The 19,901-nt window shown below is 40.3% G+C and overlaps 1 protein-coding gene across 2 annotated transcripts in view; it reads right to left on the reverse strand.

Annotated features, from left to right (window-relative positions):
• Window positions 1–313: 313 nt before the first annotated feature.
• MFN1 (mitofusin 1) overlaps window positions 314–19,901 on the reverse strand; it is a 45,997-nt gene continuing 26,409 nt past the window's right edge. For both annotated transcript variants that reach the window (XM_056109021.1, XM_056109020.1), the window contains exons 10-18: window positions 17,449–17,570; window positions 16,314–16,440; window positions 15,823–15,927; window positions 13,449–13,551; window positions 13,044–13,273; window positions 9,436–9,588; window positions 7,812–8,008; window positions 6,253–6,387; window positions 314–2,504 (exon numbers count right to left, since the gene is read on the reverse strand). In XM_056109021.1, the coding sequence (XP_055964996.1) occupies window positions 2,423–2,504; window positions 6,253–6,387; window positions 7,812–8,008; window positions 9,436–9,588; window positions 13,044–13,273; window positions 13,449–13,551; window positions 15,823–15,927; window positions 16,314–16,440; window positions 17,449–17,570 (1,254 nt within the window). In that variant the 3' untranslated portion in view covers window positions 314–2,422. The remainder of the gene's footprint in view (window positions 2,505–6,252; window positions 6,388–7,811; window positions 8,009–9,435; window positions 9,589–13,043; window positions 13,274–13,448; window positions 13,552–15,822; window positions 15,928–16,313; window positions 16,441–17,448; window positions 17,571–19,901) is intronic.

Here is a 19,901-nt window from a genome sequence, read left to right on the forward strand (position 1 = left end):
GCCTATTACGGAGAAATCTCTCAATTTAACTAACCCCAGCCCTGCACCCTCTGCCATGGTGTTCCCTGACACCTTATGCTGTGGGTAACTTTGACACTTTCAACACTGGGATGGGATGTGCCTCATATCATAGAACATGTGCAATGTATGTATGTCCGATGACCCGGGTTTGATCTCTAGTACCCCATATGTTCCCTGAGCAACACCACTCAGAGAACACATGTGGTACGAGGTGTTATGTGACAGCCCCCCCCAACAACAACAAATATACCCTGCATACTGCCAGGCACACAAATTTAGCACAATCAAAGAGTCTATCCAAGGTACTATAATATCAACGATAAAAAGTTGAAAATAAAAGATTCAAATTTACCAAATGCCAGTATAAATGCTACATTTATCAACTATCAGGCAAATGAGTTTTATTTGCACCTTGCAAGCTTGTGTACTTATAAAAACTGTACTCTTGTAAAAAGTTAAAAATTATACAAAGTTTATAAATAATCCTGCAAACATTATAGTAAACAACTGAGGACCTGTGCTGTAACCTTTAAGTGTATAAGCTGTAAGTCACAATTATAAACCAGGTTTGATGGGCTTGGTGCACATGTCTTCTGGCATCAAGGCTGCCTATTTCAGGGTTCCATTTCCAGCAGTCACACATTTTTAAACCTGGCCTGGTAGAACTACTTTCATCACATACACTAGTGATGGAAAACTCTACCGGAAACACTACTCCAGTTGTTCCCAAATTTGAGCACGCCTCCTGATCACCCCGGGGGGCTGCTGGAGACTTTCACGCCCCACAGTAGGGCTGGGGCAATACCCAAGAAATGGCATTTCTAGTTGGCTCACAACTGATACTGTTAATCTAGGAACAAATCTTTTGAGAACCACTACTATGCTCTTTACGAGGAATGAGGAAATACAAAAATTACTACGCTGTTTCAAAAGTTCAAAAGCTTTAAGGTCTAGGTTTAGTAATCAAACAAGCTGAATCAGTATTATCAGTTTTTCAGCTGTTACCTAATTGTACTTTCTGCCTCGTGCCTTTCTTCTTGTTGTCATACCTCACCAATGAAAGCTATCAACCCACATTCACCTGATTCGAATAAGGTTTTGTATCTTATTTGCAAAAAAATATTAATGAAAGGCTTCAACAGCCTGTTAATTTTTCCTTAAAGTATCTTAAAAAATAGTGTTGCACCTGGTTTGTGAAGTCTAAATAGCCTCTAGGAGCCTTAAAGGCACAGAAAAATTACTGAGTATTAAAAGAAGAAATGAGCCTTAATTTTATCTCTCCCATAGAGAAGATGCGCAAACTACATTTAGTCAAAATCCTGTGTCACCTAGAACTGTAGATTTCTAAAAGTACCTTGGTGATCTTAATACGGCATCCTCAAAACTATAGATTGCACAGTAAGGCCCAAGAATGTCTTTTTTGTAAGTTTCCATAGAAATTTTGATTAGTACCATACACAGAAGCAGATACAATACTTGAACCCACACAAATACCCTATTAAGGTAAAAAACAGTAATTATTTTCAACCATGCTCTGGCAAATTCATACAATAAAGTAAAAACCATCCTGGCAGATAATCCAGCAGTGTCCTTAGAAAATACTTTTGGAAAACCTGCATTCCGTGCATGACTGCAAGCACCCAAATTCAGGCCTCTCTTTCTCTTGGGCCTTTTTTTTGAAAACCACTTCAGACCTTACTCGTAAAACTGAGAATGCTTTTCCTCACTGGAATCCTATCAAAGTGAAAAATGTCTTTAGAACCAGACCAGGAAACCAGAACCACATACTCTCCAACTGTAATAATGAACCTTTCTACTTTCCACTGTTGTACATCAATTTTAATGAACATAACAACAGCATATTTATTAGTGGTTGACATACCTGCCAGACTGGCAAAAGTGATTGTAACTTGCATAAATAATACACTCAAAGAACATTCCCTAATCCTCCGTGGTTAGATCAATGCAGCTTATAAAAACAAGAAAGTGACTATTCCCACTAAAGTAGGCATCAAAAATTAGTTCTGAGAAAGATGAACGGAACATTCTCTAACTCCTGGATGCCAGGAAGCAGAGTTTTTCAGAGTCAAAAATTAAAGAGAGCCCTATTTAAGAGCAAGGCCCCACCCCTCAGGGGTCACGCAGTTGGTTCTGTTGCTTTTAACCAATTCATTTTAATAAACCAGCAAACAACTAGCCTTTACCCCAAATTAAAACAAAAGAGACACCTTAACACTCTTCGGAAAGCCAAACACCCTGAGATCATTACCAGAATCTACACAAGGACTTGCTACGTAAGTATAGTGTAATTCATATTTAAAGTCATTTCATAAAAATAACAACTAATCCAATCTTCCAACTTCTGTTTCCTCCTACGAGGATCACCAAAAGCAATCTCTTGTTAAGATTCTCCTTCTCTGCCTGAACGGAGAAACTGCTTAGTAAAATTCTCCAACTGATTTTCAAGTTGAACAGCTTTATTCCTATAAATCAAAAAAACAAAAACACCAAATTATTATAAAGGTCATGAAAAAATTAAAATTCCTGGCCAGCAAACTGCAATATTTATCTTTTTTAAATAGATTCAACTACTATCAGCTTTTTAAACAGTAATTAGTGTGTTACTGTTACTATAGGGCAATATAACAGACTTCCATGCCCAGATTTGTACTGAGAAAAAAGACAAAAGTTTTAAATAAGAATAAAAAAGTGCAGGGCCTGAGCAGGAGTACAGCAGTTAGGGCACTTGCTTTGCACCTATCCTACCTGGGTTTGATCCCCAGGTACCCCATATGGTCCCCAGAGTCCACCAGGAGTGATCCTTGAGTGAAGAACCAGGAGCAAGCCCTGAGCACAACCAGGTGTGGCCCCCAAACCAGTAATAATAATAATGATAGTAGTAGTAGTAGTAGTAGTAGTAGTAGTAGTAGTAGTAGTAGTAGTAATACAAAGCACAAGGGCATGGGTAGAATGGGTGTAGGGTACTTTGGTGGTGTGTAAGGTAACTAGGTAACTCTGAACACCAAGACCATAAATGTTAACACCACTTTACCTAACAAAGACAGACAGTATAGTCAGAACAGCTTACACAAGAGAAAAAAGTTACAGCCTAAGACAAGTACAGTCACAACTGCCTTTAAGTACTTAAGTACAGAATTTTGTGTTCTGGTTTTACATATGCACAAAGTAGCTGGCAGATATCAAAGGACCATGGGCTGAACACACACACACACACACACACACACACACACACACACACACACACACACAAATGCTCAAGGCTTATTCTTGGCACAACTCAGGAGACCATATATGGTGCTGGGAATACAACCCAGGCTGGCAACATGCAAAGCAAACATCCTACACTCTGTACTATTGCTCTATCTTCCAAAAATATTTTTAAATACTAGAAACAGCATTTGCCTTGCAAGTGGTCAATCCCAGTTTGATCCCTGGCACTACTGGGGTCATTCCACAGCACAGTCGGTATGGACCCAAACACCAAAAACAAATATTAAAATAAGGAATACATCCGCTGTATGAAGAGAAAAAGTGGAACTAAAGTTGACAGAAAAACACCCTATATTGCTGAGTACATAGGCTTGGGCCTATATAATGTAAATGTATAAGCAGAAACACCATCTGCACTCCTATGTTCACAGCAGCACTATTCACCATAGTCAGAATCTGGAAATAACCTGAATGCCCAAGAACAAACGAACGGATAAAGAAACACAATGAAATATTATGCAGCTGTCAGGAAAAATGAAGTCATGAAATTTGTCTATAAATCAGTGGACATGGATAGTATCATGCTGAGTGAAATGAGTCAGAAGGAAAGGGACAGTTATAGAATGACTGCATTCATCTGTGGTATATAAAAAATATATGTAGCAGAAGGACAGTATCAATGGCCAGAGTAAACAGGGTTTCGGAGAAGTGGTCAATGGCTAGAATCAACCACAAGTGTGTGTGGAGCTGAGGGTAAGTAAGACAGAGGAGATAATAGCTGGGAAAGATCATGCTGGACAAGACCTGAGGGTTAAAAGTAGGTAAGGGATATTCTGGATGAACTTTCAGTATCAACACTGCAAACCACAATGCCCAAAATAAGAGTGTGTGTGTGTGTGTGTGTGTGAGAGAGAGAGAGAGAGAGAGAGAGAGAGAGAGAGAACAAGAGCAAGGGGAGTTGGGGGAGAAGAAAAGCGCCTACCAAAGAGGCAGGCAGCGGGTGGGAAGTGGGGGGTGATAGGAGGGAACCTGGGGACCCTAGTGCTGGGAAATGTACCCTGGTGGACGGATGGGTGTTGGAACACTGTAGGACTGAAATACAATCATGAGCGACTTCGCAATGCTCTAAAAATTTTGATTTTAAAAAAACAATAAATTTTAAAAAATAATGTATACGTGTACATGGAGGCTGGAGAGAGAGCACAACACTGAAGGCATGTGCCTTCCAGGGAGCCCACTTCCATCAGGGCATGGTCTTTGGTCCCCTACCACTGCCAGGCGTAGTCCCTGAAGAGTATAGCCCACCATGTACGTATGAACTTTTCTGCATTTTTTTTTTTTAGGCAATTTTCCCGGAGCAAAAAATTAAGTTGAATTTAATGAATGGCTAAACCTAATGTAATAATAATGGAGGTTCTAAATATTATAGTACTGTTATTTTAAACTTCCTATTAGAGAAAAATGAATTTACAGATAAAAAATATTTGTACCGAACCAATTCAGTCCTGCCCAAATCAGATGTTATTAAGTGCTACAAATGAATGTCTACAACAGTAATCAACACAGACTAGTGTCCTGGACAACGTTTTATACTAACAAGATGAAACTCTATTTCTAATAAGAAAACTACTTCAAACCTTAATACTAAATATCAAAATAAAAATCTATTAAAAGAGGGCCAGGAATATGGCTCAGTGGTCGAGTCCATGCGGTGCCTATGTGAAGCCCTGGGTTCAACTACTGGTACCACTGACGTCCTCAGTGATCGCCGACTGATGCCTAGTGCTCTCCAGAACTACAGCAGCAGCACAAATCATTACCCTCTGGCTGCCCAACTTGGCAAATTAAAACCACCTAGGTTAAAAAATAATCTACAGGACTTCGTTGTCTATGCCAGGGATCAAAACCTGGTCCTCACACATGCAAGACAAAAGCTCTCTACCACCGAGTTATATCCATCGGTGATGTAAGTTGAAATAGGAGCAATGCAATCAATATACGAAATTCACTTGGGTGATTGTGTGGGTGAGGGGAGACTGGGATCGAAACAACGGGAAGTTATCTTTCCCAGAGATTTTGGAGGACAGGTAAAAGAAAGTGACTGCTGCATCAGAGAGAGAGTGCAGTGCCCAGAGTGTTTGCCTTGTACACAGCCAGCCCACGTTTGAGTCCAGGCATCCCAAATAGTCCTTGAGCCATGCCAGGAGTGATCCCTGAGCACAGAGCTGGGAGTAAGCCCTGAACATAACTGGATGGCCCCCAAAACAAAACTAACAACAACAACAAAAGAATGTAACTGCTGATCAGATTAAAACATCATAGATCAACACTAGACCTAATGTATTAAATACACGTTCCCAAATTCAGGTCACAAGGAAAAGTTCCCCTAATTCCCAGATGTTGCAAACGCTCTTATATGAGCAACTGTATGGAACACTGATGAGCAGCAGGGATTAAAATATTCTTAATGATTCTCCCAGATTCCTCATATGTCAGTGAACAGGTAATAAAGCTAAAGTTACGAACTGCCAAGAAGTAGTATCTTTTGGTGATACTTCTGGTCTTGACCCCCAAAGCAAACTTTGTACCTCAAAATTTCCATGATACATCACATTAAGCCAGAACACTACATTATATTAGGGCATCTTTATTTACTTTGGCTGCTTCAAATTTAAGAACTGAAAACTATGCAACAGTTCTCAATGGGAACAAAAGTTGGGGGTCTTGGCTATTTAAAACTGAAGAGTCATAATCTGTCCCTGAAAAGGAACTTTTACAAAGCTTAAAAGAGATTTAAGTTTAGATCTTAAAAGTACCTTCCAATTAGAATCTTCTTGTTGAAATTAACTTTCACTAAAATTGTGTGGAATTAAATATGGGAAATTATAACTTAACCCAAGCATAAGGATTTCTAATACTATACACTAGTGATATTACAAAATTATATTTTGGTAAGAAGACCAGCAAATGATGACATAACTGAGGGGAAAAGATCCATACCTTAAGAGCTTTGAATTGTTCTGTATTTTCTCCAACTGATCAATTTCTTTGGATAATCTAGCAATTTCTTCTTCCAAATGTCTTTGCGTAATATCAACTTGTTGGCACAGGCGAGCAAAAGTAGTTGCCATTTCCCTTAAAATAAAAAAAAGTATTACACCCACATCAGTACTGGAATGCTCTCATGTTTCTAAATATATCCCTTGTCATTGCCCCGCTCCCCTCTCATCTTTGGTTTGGACAGTTTATCTGCTGACATCTTGTTATTCTGCCTGTTCAAATCTCAAAAGGAACTTTCACTGATTAATTGTCCTTCTTATTTAAACTTGCTTTATGAGTTTTATAAATTAATCACTTCTACCCTTTTATAATATGTACCTATTACTCCTTCTGACAAATTGCAGTTGTCTTGACTTGGGAGAACTTTAAAATTCAGCTCTCTGTAGGGGCTGGAGTGATGACAGTACAGCAGGCAGGACACTTATCTCACCTGTGGCTGGGCTGGGTTCAACTCCTAGCACCCTACATGGTCCCTGAAGCCTGTCAGGAGCAGGACTTGAGCACAGAGTCAGGAGCCAGCCCTGAACACCATCAGGTGTGGCCCAGGCTAAACTCCCTCACCCAGTGCCCACAAAAATAATAAAATTCAGCTCTCAGTAGCATAAAATACAGCATATTATCTACCACTTACTGGAGTACTAAAAACTTTGTATTTGTCTGTCTTGGTGGTAAAAAAGATCAAACCGAGATCTGATCAAGATGCTTGACCAAGAAGCTCCATGTTATTTTTATAGAATCCGTGAAATACTTAGGATACATTAAAAAACTCAATGGATCATAATAAAATTCTCTTGTGCTCTAAAAGTGTATCTTCAAACATATATATTCGTGACTATGACTCATAGTCATAGTAATTTCCTAAATAATTTCCTAAATAATTTCCTCCACAATATTGCATTTTGGGGGACACTGTTCTATATCTTTTTTTTTTAACTGATTACAAAGTATGTTCACATTACAGTAATTCTTTGAGTGGCACTCCTGTGTATTTTCTGGATGTATGCCTGTCATCCAGAAAACGGCTATTTATTTTTAGGTTCTGGGGTCTGCCTCGTGATGCTCAGGGGTTACTGCTGGCTCTGTGCTCAAGCATCACTCCTGGTGAGCTTGGGGAGCCATATGGGATGCCAGGGACTGGAGTGGCGGAGCGGTAAGAATCAAGAACTTACTGTGGGATCATTAAAATGTTTGTGATTTAGGGTCAGGCACATGCAAGGCAAATGCCCTACCCTCTGGCTGGACTATCACTCCAGCCCCACAGAAAGCTATCTTTTTCTTTTTTTAAATTTCATTTGTCTTTTGGACCCCACCCAGTGCTGCTCCTGGGTTACTCTGGCTCTGCACTCAGGAATGACTCCTGGCGGTGGGGTGGACCATATAGGATGCTGGGATCAAAGCCGGGCCAGCTACCTGCAAGGCAACACATCCTACCCACTGTACTATCGCTCCAGCCCCAGAAAGTTCTCTTTCTAAACCAAAACATAAATCCTTCAACTTACTGTTGTACTTGATGGCTGCAGTTTGCACTTGTGAAGCTGACAATCATCTGCAGTTTCTCAGTTGCATAGTTGACGAATTGTTGCTTAAAGGCTCTCTCTTTGGCTCGGGTGGTCCAAGTCAGCCTTTCATAAAGATACAAAGCTCCATACATACTTAATGAAAGAGAGATGAGTTTCCAGCCTACAGTTTTCCAAATCTGTAAGACAGATTCAGAGCCACATTATAAAGAAAAACAGTCTTTTGTGAATTATTTAATAACCGGACAGACATTTGGTAAGCTTGACATGTCAATATGTGCTATTTTTTAGGTCAAAGGTTCAAAGTAAATTTATACTTTAAAATACAGATTTTTAAAAAAAAATATATTCTCATATGATCTACTAAAAAGTAATCTTTTAAAGCTTCTAGGAAGATTTTGACATTCAGAGAAGATCAGAAGGGACCTGAATCTTGCTTGTTATTCCCATATACAAATACTATTTCTTTGTAGGTTGCAGTATGAAAATAGGAAGCATTATTTTAAGGTCAGCTATTTGGTCATGTTTGTTTCTAAAGAACTATAAAGGTAAAAGGTAAAGGCCCTCCCGTTGATCGTCGATTTGCTCGAGCGGGCCCAGTAACGTCTCCATTGGAGACTTTGTTGTTACTGTGTTCGGCATATCGATTACGTCACAGGGAGCTTGCCAGGCTCTGCCGTGCGGGCGAGATACTCTCGGTAGCTTGCCGGGCTCTCCGAGAGGGGCGGAGGAATCGAACTCGGGTTGGCCATGTTGGCCGCTTGTAAGGCGAACGCCCTACCGCTGTGCTATCGCTCCAGCCCCTAAAGAACTATATTAAAAATAATTTATTTGAAATAATTTCACAATACATATGTAAAATCTAATGCTGTATATCTAAAAGACAAAACAAACTTATATGTCAATTATATCTCAGTAGAAGTAATTCAGGGGGCTAGACACATTTCCTGAGTGCAGAGCCAGGAGTAACCCCTGAGCATCACTAGGTATGTACCAAAAAACAAAACAAACAAACAAAAAAAGCAATTAAAAAACATAAGATTGTACTTAAAAAAGTGTTACCTTACTACTTTTGACCTAGAACTTTTTATGTCATTTTACCAAAACTAAATTAAAAGTATACCTCCTTGAAATTCTGTGATACTGAACATCAATTTCAAAAAGGAGAAGAGAAATAGATAAACCATTTTTTTTAAGTTCAAAAAACTTAGGGGCTGGAGCAACAACACAGCGGGTAGGGCATTTGCCTTGCACGCAACCAACCCAGGTTTGATTCCCAGCATCCTATATGGTCCCTTGAGCACCGCCAGGAATGATTCCTGAGTGCAGAGCCAGGAGTGACCCAAAAAAAGCAAAAATAAATAAATAAATAAATAAAAAATATATATATATATAAAACTTAAAGTTGGATTAGGCTGCAAGCAACAGAAAACAATGTATTATCTTTTCTTCAGCCCAGTTTTACTGTGGTTTTAACTGACACATACAAGAGTGTATTTTCCTATACAACTATGAAAAAGGATTAAAAGTAAAGAGATCTTTTCATCATTGAGCAGGCAGCTTCGCAAACATTTTAATGATCCCACAGTAAGGTCTTTATTCTTACCACTCCGCCGACCACGATGATGCCCATAGAAGTTCTAGATGTGAGAGAAGCCAGTCCTGTTATTAGGGTGACCATGAGGTCTTCCTGTGATGTACTGTCTGGTGTCGCTGGGTTGGCGGGAGCAGTCGGGGTGGAGGCTAGCGATCTAGGGAGCTGACAAGGGGGGGAGCGGAAGAGTCTTACAATGATGACTCTGACAAATCCTACTGCACTGCTTTTTAGATTATGATAAGCCTACAAAAGGACTGATCCCATCACAACCTGACCAACCCGGGGGTGACTGAGAGGGCTGGAGCACACGCCCTAATGGGGGAGCCCCAGGCTCAGGCGCACCCCCTCAGCACGGGGCCCCTGAGCACTGCTGGGCGTGTTCAAATGGCAACACAAATGAATTTGCCATAAATATCTAAAGACAATAAAAATGGCCTGAAATTGATTCCAACACAGACCAAGGAGATCAGGAAGAATATACTTTTGTAATATACCATCAGTCTATTTATAAATAGTCCTTTACTCCTTAGGAAGAACGTATTTCATACCCACCCCTCCACCCCCCCCCCAAAAAAAATAATTTTAGTATGCATCACTCTTGGTGATGACTGACCATAGAGGGTGCTGAGAATTGAACTCAGGTCAATCATGTGCAAAGGAAGGGTCCACCCACTGTACTATCAGGCCCCAAAAGCCATAATCCTTTTCTTTCTTCTTCTTCTTCTTTTTTTTTAAAAGGGACTTCAAAATAGGAGATGCATTTTAAACTTCAAAATATGCTACTTAGAAAAATGAAAAGACATGCCAGAAATTTAAAATACAGATACTACATCTGACAAAAAGACTTGTACCTAGAATATATATAGAACTACAAGTCTATGAGACAAGTATCTCAATTAAGAAATGAGCAAATAAAGGGGCCAGAGCAACAGTACAGTAGGTAGAGCACTTGCCTTGCGTGCAGTGGATCTGGGTTCAATCCCTGGCACACCGTACAGTCCCTAGACAACTGACAGGAGCGATTCCTGAGTGTAGAGCCAGGAGTAAGCACTGAGCATTGCCAGGTGTGTGACCCCCACGCTCAAAAGAAAGAATTTTAATAAAGAAGAAATGAGCGAACGTAGCCCAGGGGAGCAGTACAGATGCCTGTAGCACCTGCCACCTGCTGGCAAACGCAGGGTCGTGAGTTCAAATCCCCAGCGTCCCACATACACCACACACTATCCAAGCAAGTCTACTGTGAGTGTGGCAGCTAAGATGCTGCGACCAATTCCCGCGCTGCAAGCAATTTCAAGCCACACGCCACGCAGTCAGGTACAGAAGCACTGCAAAAGGGGTGGTGTAGCATCCAGTGAGGACCACAAATAAAAAGATGCCAGGACTGGAGAGAGAATAGGAGGGAAGGCACCCGCCTCACATGTAACTGGCTCGTTTGATCCCCAACACCCCATCTGGTCCCCCTGAGCACTCCTCAGCAGAGAGCTATGTGACCAAAGTCAAGTCCACGCATACACATGCCTTCCCCATGTCCCCCCAACAACCAAAACGGATATGCAAGTGTCATGGCTAGAAAGTGTGACCCCTGGTAAGCATGTGTGTAAACACAACTAAAGAAGTGCAAACCTCAGTGAGCACTGTGATCAAGTGTGTGTAAGGACACCTCAACCTGATATGCAACCCCCATAAGCACCGCAACTAAAATGTGCCCACACCAGTCAGGGGTGTGCACCAACTCTGATCACTGCAACCACATCAACAATAAAGGGAGAGATAGGGAAGGGGATTTTAAAAAGACAGCTAACGATTTGACCAGGCACTTCACAATAAAGGACACATACACCGCTATTAAACACAAGCTCAAAACCATAGTTGTCCAGGAAATAGAAATCAAAATGATAATGATGCCTCTTACATTAACTAGAATTAAAAAGACAAGAGCAAGCCTTGGTGAGAATCTTGAGGAATAGGACCTTCGTATGCACTGCTGGTAGGAATGTAAAACGGAACATCAGCTTTGGAAGTCAGCTTGGCAGTTCCGCAGAATGTTAAACAGTCACCATATGTTCCAACAATACTACTCCCCAGAAATAAACTCAAGAAAATGAAAACATGCGTACATAAAAACAGCACATGTGGACTGGGAAAATCACCCACAGGGCTGGGGTGCCTGCCTCATATGCGGGCGCCCTGGTTCAACTGCCAGCACCACCGTCCCCCGCAAAGATCTGCCAGGAGTTAATCATCCCCAAGTACCATGAGCACAGCCAGGTGTGGTCAAAGGCAAAAATAAAATAAAACAATGTTTACAGAATCATTATTCCTCATAGCCAAGAGGTACAAACAGCTCAAAATATCCATCAGCTGATAGTAAATTGAATGTGTTATTTCTAGAGTGGACTATACTTAAGCCATAGCAAGGAAGGGAGTACTGAGTACTGATCTATGCTACAACATTCACAGAGTGCAATGATAAACCCTGAAAACAAGTGAAAGGAGTCAGGCACAGCAGAACACACTCTGTGTGTTTGTTTATGGGACATGTCAGAAAGGGTTCAGCTGAGAGCTATAGAAAGCTCTAGCAGAAGGTCTGGAGGAAACCAGTAGCTTCTCATAGACATAGCGCCATCTTTTGTTATTTGGGAGGGGGAGGGGATGTTTGGGCCACATCAGCAGGTGCAACTATATATACCACTGATTAAACCAGAAGGGTCATATGCAAGGCCTAACCCCTCTCCTACCTCTCTGGTCCCAAAAGGATATCTTTGGTGGGTGATAAGACATGCCTTAAAACTTAACTGTGATGACACTTTTTTTTTTTTCAATAACAGAATACAAGGGCTGGGGAGGTGACTGAAAGGGACGGAGTGCATGCTTTGCATTTGGGACCCCGAGCTTGACCCCCAGCCCCATGCACTGATCCAAGCACTGTCAGAAGCAGCTCCAAGCACTGCGCTGGGAATAATCCCAAGTGCTACCAGGTGTGGCCAAAAGAACAACAACAAGAAGTCCCAAAAATTTTTTCCTGCGTTAATTCCAATGTATTTGTAGTGGGGGGGGGGGGGGGGGGGGGGGGAGAACCTACCGCTTTTAATAAAGTAGAAAATGGGGCTTGCTCTTCAAGCCTGTGCCTCCCCTGAACACCTACCTCACTTGTCTCTGTCTTTGCTAGCTTGTATCCACTCTGGAGAAGCCTGTGTTCTCTCTCCAACCTGTACTTCTCCCTTTCTCCTCCTTCACATCTTTCAAAATAAGTTTCAATAAAACTACCTTGGTTCACCATAAAAAAAGTTAAAAAAAAAAAAAAATGAAACAGAGAGACTGTTCAAACAGCTGGAACCAAGCCTTGCATGTGGGAGTTCCAGGTCTGAACTCAGCACTGCCCATCCCCGCCCCCACCAACACACTGCTGGGAGCAACCCCTAAGCAGAGGGAACCCCTCTACGCAGAAACAGTGAGCAGATAAAAAATAAAGATCCATGACGTGCAATGTATCTTTCCTTTGAGTATATTATCTCTAATTCAGAAAAGGCTCTGTATGACATAAGCTCATATATAGCAAATTTAACACAGCTCTTTCTCTTAGAGAAAACCACATAGGCAAAATAAGAATTTCATACCTGAAAGATAGGCTCTGATAATCCTAGAAGCACCCGCTGAGCATTGGTTGGGCCCAAGAAACGATAAACAAGGGAAGACCAGCCCAAGGAAAAACGAAATACAATATCCTCTTGAAAATCTGAACACAACATGTGGCAATTTAGATCATAGCTGAGATCGAATTTCTTGCAAGGAACCAATGTATGAAGTTTATTCTGTATATTAGCTGGAAGCAATGGTTTCAAATTTTCTAGAAAGAACAAATCATAGTATTTGTTTTAAGGAATAAGACACTTTAATAGAAAAAATAGAAATTTAAACAGCAAATAGTGTTCTGTATCTTACAAAATAGCCAAAGGAAAATAAACCCTTTACCAATGAAATAAAGAAAATACTATATGTGATGTTGTAAACAGGAAGATTACCAATAATTTCTTGCTGGGACTGAAGCATTGAGGCATTGACTTCACTGGTACACCGATCGGCCAGGTTTCTTCCCATACCATCTTCTATGTGCTTATTTAATTCCTGTTAACAATGGCAAATGACCATATTATTTTTTTTCTCCAGTATGTATGCACATTTCATTGTTAAGTACAAGAAATGCTAAAATTATCTTATTCCAAAGATACTTTTCTATTTTTTATACATAACTGCTTAGCTAGTATTAAAAGTTTAATAGGAAGATACTAAAATGGCGAAAAACAACTGTTATATGTAAAAAAAAAAAAACCAAAGAGCAAGGGATAAAAGACTATTCCATTTGAAATAGTAGACAAAAATAACAAACACTAAGGAATCAACAACAGATGTGAAAGATACAGATACCTTAAATTTCAAGTCACTTATAAAAGAAAGGAAAAAAGACACCAAGAAATGGAAAAATCTTCCATGTTTATAGATTGGAAGAATTAACACTGTCAAAATGACCACCCTACTTAGCATATTCTTAGCACAGATTCAATGCAATTCCAGTAAAATGTTGATGACACTTATAAAGGATTTAAAATGAAAATCGATATGGAACTATAAAATACCTTGAACAGCTAAGGTCAATCTGAGAAACCAAGAAGTTGGAAGGTACTACATAACTGGAGATTGTCAGACCAACAGATCAGAACTAAGAACCAAGAGCTAAACCCTCAGATCTATGGGAAACCAGAGCAAGGAAAGCCAAAATTTTTCGTAAGTGTGCTGGAGAACTGAATAGATGCCAGACAATAGATCTGTAGCTAACATCATATACAAAAGTTACTTCAATATGAACTAAAGACCTCACAATTAAAACAAAATTCATAAAATACAAAAAAGAAAATAGAGAACTGCTCAAAGCCTGAACTTCGGAGGGACCTTAATGACTTGATCCCACTGACAAAGATATGAAAACAAAAAAATAAACACGCGGGGTTACATCAAATACATGAGTTTCACAGAACAAAAGGAACTCGAGCTACAGTAAAAGATACCCTACCAAATGGGAGAAGATATTAGCACACAATACATGAATACTAATAGTAAGAGACTAATATTCAAAATATATCAAACACAAAGCTTAGCAACAAAGAAATTAACAACCAAGAAATGGGGAGAGGAACAACCACCACCACCACCACCACCACCACCACCACCACCACCACCACCACCCAACAAAAACAATGAAGAGTAAAACCAAGCAAACAAACAAACAAAAAAACCCAGAAAACAGAATAAGAGAGGAACAGACACTTCCATGAACAGGACATGCAGATGCCAAGAAGGGAAATGCAAACCAAAACAATGAGGTATCTATCACCTTCCACCAGTGAGAATCGCATATATCAAAACTAACTGAAAACAACCAGACTGGCAGGGATGAGGTCAAAAAAACAAAAACAAACAATTCCAATTTACTGCTGGGAACACCTGACTCAGCCTCTATGGAAACTGGTATGGAGATTTCTCAATAAACTGAGAGGTCCACATGACCCAGCAATTCCAATTCTTCGAATCTATCTCCCAAATCTAAAAACATTAATCAGAAAAAATATGCATGCACAGCTATGTTCATTGTGTACAGTCGCCAGGATATGGGGAAAAAAAAAAGAAACAACCAAAACGTCCAATAAAGAATGAAGGGGTAAAGAAGCTGTGGTCTAAAAACAGAGTGGGATACAATGTAGCACAAAGAAGGAGAAAATGATCCTTTCACTGTAACTTGGGTGGAACTGGGGGGCGGGCGGGGGGGGGGGGGGGGGGGGGGGGGGGGGGGTTAATCATGCTGAAGCAAACTAGGTCAGAGAGAGAGAAAGAGAAGCACTGATGACCTGTGGAAGACAGAGAAACAAAGCAAGGGTAGAGACAGTAACCATTGACACCAAACCTTGGGGACTGGAGGACCCACAGAGGGGGAGCAGGAGGGCTCAGTGACTCAGTGGCATGGGTGGGTGGGAGGTTGTGGGTGTTTTGGTGATGGTGAAGTCAAATACACAAAGAATATAAATGTCAAAAGTACTATCAACACCTAAATTGTAATTGTAACAAAGTAGTCAGAACATTAGGTAAGATACAAAACAAGGAGGAAACAAAATACCTAAATAACTTTTAACTCTACTATTTTTTGGAGGGATGAACCATCCCATAGTGGTGCCGCCAGGGATTCAAACCAGGGATGCGAATCTCTGGCTGCTAACTCTATTCATTTGCAAGCTGGCAGGGAGGACAGAAGTGCTGCCAGGGGTCCAAGGTGGGGCACGAACATGCAGGCATGTGCCCTACCTCATGACCCACACTCTCAGCCCTCAGCTCCACTTTTTAACTTACACTTTTATATACTTTCAATACACCTGGAGTAGGATGAAACTCAGAACAAAATTCATCAACCAAAACGGAGAGTCGACAAATTTCATCTGTCATTGCACATGAAACCTGCAAGTGATCAAACCAGAGTTAACAAAAGTTTATGAACAGTCAAAACACTTATTGTAAAAAGAAATTTAGCACTCTTTTTTTAAAGTAACAGGAAAAGCATTTTTTGGCATTATCAAACCTACTTAATGATGATTAAGTCACCCTTTATCATAAAAATGCTGTGCTATGGGCTGGAGAGATAGCACAGCGGGTAGGGCGTTTGCCTTGCACGCGGCCGACCCGGGTTTGATTCCCAGCATCCCATATGGTCCCCTGAGCACCGCCAGGAGTAACTCCTGAGTGCAGATCCAGGAGTAACCCCTGTGCATCACCAGGTGTCACCCAAAAAGCAAAAAAAAAAGCAAAACAAAACAAACAAAAAAAAACAAAACTGTACTGCTCACCTTGTTGGCCACTTCCTCCGTAACCTCCTTGATCTTCTTCTTCACTTCTAGTGTTAAAATATTCATCTGGTTTTGGATAAAGTCCAGTCTATCAATCTGATCTTCTCTCTCTTCTATTGAATAAACCCTATCGTAGTATGAAGAACAATTAATATTCAGGGCATTTTTAAATCCCAGAGAAATTAATCAAGAACACTCACATATGTATTAACCATCTATTAGCATGATATAAGAGGGAAAAAGGTCATTTAAGTATCAAAAGAAGCAAATACTTAAATTATATTTTATAAGCCTATTTTTCTTAGAGGTTCATATCTTGACCTCAGGCGTGTGTTCCCTCTTGTTCTCTCTCTCCTCTCCTTATTCCCTCCATCCCTCCATCATATTTCTCTAAATGAAAATATTTCTTTACTGCACTTTTGCCTCCTGAAATTCTTTTCTGTGAAGAACAGTGACAGACCTGAGAAACCTGGGCAGGGGTTAGGACTGACAGTCCTTTTTTTGCAAAGAACAATTCCGTGCTAGGGCCCCGAGTCCACGGCTTGCTGAGTGCTGGAGTGATGGGGACCAGTTCCCGTGCCATGTAGATCAAGTCATTTCAGGTGCAGCTTGACGGTTGCCTCATGGGGCTGTTGGGGTGCAAGTGTCCATGTCCTGTGGCTGACTTGACCAGTCCTGATCCACCCCAAGGACTTCCCAGGATGACCAATGTGGGTTGAACACAGAGTGGAAGCACTCTTCTTCCTGTGGGGATACCTTCCTTGTTCCCCACTTCACCTATGTAACCTGCAACACCTGATGATGAGGCAACTAGGAATCAGTCACCCACACAATTTTTAAGCCACCTGGGGAATCCGCTTCTCTGAAGATATGGTTCCTCTACCACTTTAACAACATCTTAAAGCCTCTGAACAACTGAAAATCACAATGCATATACGAGAATGCTGAGCTCCAGGTAATATAAAGGATGTACTCGAGGTTGTAGAATAAACAGCTCCAGTCAGGCACCAGCTAAACCCACAGTTTGACTTCAGTGTGCTAAGCACTTATATCAGCGATTAATGAACTCAGGCTGAAAAATTCATCCTGATATGAAGGACAAGTAATTTCGTTTTGCAATAAAATGAATTCCTACCTTTTCTCTGCTGCTGTCACGTTTATTGAATCCATTATGTTTTTCACAGTATCTAGTATCTGTTTAGCTCTGATAGTGTGCTGTTCAAACTTTGTTTTCACTGCTGACTGCGAGATACACTCCTGCGAGGGGCCCAAGCCATGACACATTACTGTAATTCCATCCCAACACTTTCAGGAATTTAATACACACAAATACTTGCTGTTTGCAACTTTAACCAAAAAAGAAATGATAAAAAACAAACACATGACAAACTTAAACTTAAAATTACAAAGGTTAAAAAAACTATAAGGCTTAAAAGTAAAATCACTTTCAACAGCAAGTTCCTATTATTTGTGTAATTTTACACAGTAATGTGCAATGGTTTCTGACTGCAATAATAAAAAAAACAAAAAAAATCTATAGTATTATTCTCATTGTTAAGAAAGTCTTTCCCCATTAATTGTTCATTTTATCTGAATTGTCTTTAATCCACTTCAGTCTACCTAAATTTTCCTCATGCTTGCAAGATATAACCTAATGAAGTTCTTGATTAAGAATTCTAGCTACTCAAATCAGTTGATGTGACTCACATAAAATTATTTAAAAAGACTTCTATAAGCTATAAAAATTCCAATAATAATCTTTGAGAACCGAGTAATATTTTTGAAGATACAGATCATAGCCCTTTCAAGAGTTAATCATAACTATTTTCCCACTGGAATAGTGTATGCATCCAGTCATTACTGATGCCTAACTTCATTTCTTCACTTATAAGCTATTCTATGCTATTCTAGCTTAAGCAGAGATAGGCAGCTCATAGACATACAGATATCTGTTCAAAAACTTAGTTCCATTTTCAGCATACATGTATACAACTTATTTTTAATCATTTATCATTGGATGCTTGCAGAATTATTCAATGTAATTAGCCTTCTAGTTTTACTTCATACTAAGTCAAATCCTGTGCTGATAGAATGTTTGAAAATAAAGTTTTCTGTTTTGGATTTTGGTTTTGGGGCCGTACCCAGCAGCACTCAGTGATCACTCCTGCTGGTGCTCACGGGCTTTATGCAGGGGATGGGCCCTGGGTCAACAGAGCTCAAGGGAAGTGCCTACGCAGGTACTATCTCTACAGCCCTAAAAAACAAGTCTCAACCAAAATGCTTCCTGTTTTGTTTTGCTTTTTGGGTTACACCCAGCGATGCACAGGGGTTACTCCTGGCTCTGCACTCAGGAATTACTCTTAGTGGTGCTCGGGGGACCATATGAATGCTGGGAATCGAACCCAGGTCGCCACGTGCAAAGCAAACGCCCTACCCACTGTGCTATCACTCCAGCCCGCTTCCTGTCTTTAAGCAATTTTGAGTCATATCAACATCAAGAACTATAATAGGTGTTTTGCAAGAGACCATGTCTATTTTCTGTGCTGAATTTACAAGAATTTTAGTATATTCCAAATCTCCAGTATTATTTCCATGAATTTATCTTTTTTGAACCTCTTTATATACTATACAGTACAAGCTGTGGTAGTCGCTTTGTAAAAGTTACTGTCAAAATAGTATCTTCCAATAGAGTGTTAACTAGAATTCATCTGCCTCACAGGGACAGGGAGGGGTGGGGGGTGGGGTTTTATTGGGGTTCTTCATGGGAAAAAATAAGTATTGGTAAAGGGAAATGTGTTTGATATTTGCATGACTGAGACATAAACCTGAAAGCTTTGTAACCTTTCCCACAGTGATTCAATAAATAAATAAATAAAAAAAAAATAAAAAAAAATAAAAAAAAAAATAGTATCTTCCAAGTTTTAAAGGGTAGTCATTTAATATTCTAGTACTAATAGCTATACATTCACCCTATCTTTTTCTTTATAACTTAAGCTTAGCCCTCACATCTCTGAAATTATTTATTTCACCTAAAATTGTTATCTCTTGCCACTTTAGCCGCCCTCCTCTGTATTTCACTTGATAAATAGAAAGCAAACCAGATACATTTCTTCAGCTACAGGGCACATGAGGTTAATTCAGCTAGTCAACAGTATTAAGTTTTAACTCAGAGTCCATTAATATCTTTTATTGCATGGCCTTACTGCTGCTCATGAATTAAACTCAATTTATATATCAATCTACTATCACTTGGGCTGGAGCGATAGCACAGCGGTAGGGCGTTTGCCTTGCACGCAGCCAACATGGCCGACCCGAGTTCGATTCCTCTGCCCCTCTCGGAGAGCCCGGCAAGCTACCGAGAGTATCTTGCCCGCACGGCAGAGCCTGGCAAGCTCCCCGTGACGTATTCGATATGCCAGACACAGTAACAACAAAGTCTCCAATGGAGACGTTACTGGGCCCGCTCGAGCAAATCGATGATCAATGGGAGGGCCTTTACTTTACTTTACTACTATCACTCTTCTGATTTTGAAGAGATCAGTACAGAAAGTTACTGCATTCCAATTCCATACATACCAGAAATTAATA

The sequence above is a fragment of the Sorex fumeus genome, unplaced genomic scaffold (genome assembly GCF_029834395.1).
Source record: "Sorex fumeus unplaced genomic scaffold, SorFum_2.1 ptg000254l, whole genome shotgun sequence".
Lineage (NCBI taxonomy): Eukaryota > Metazoa > Chordata > Mammalia > Eulipotyphla > Soricidae > Sorex > Sorex fumeus.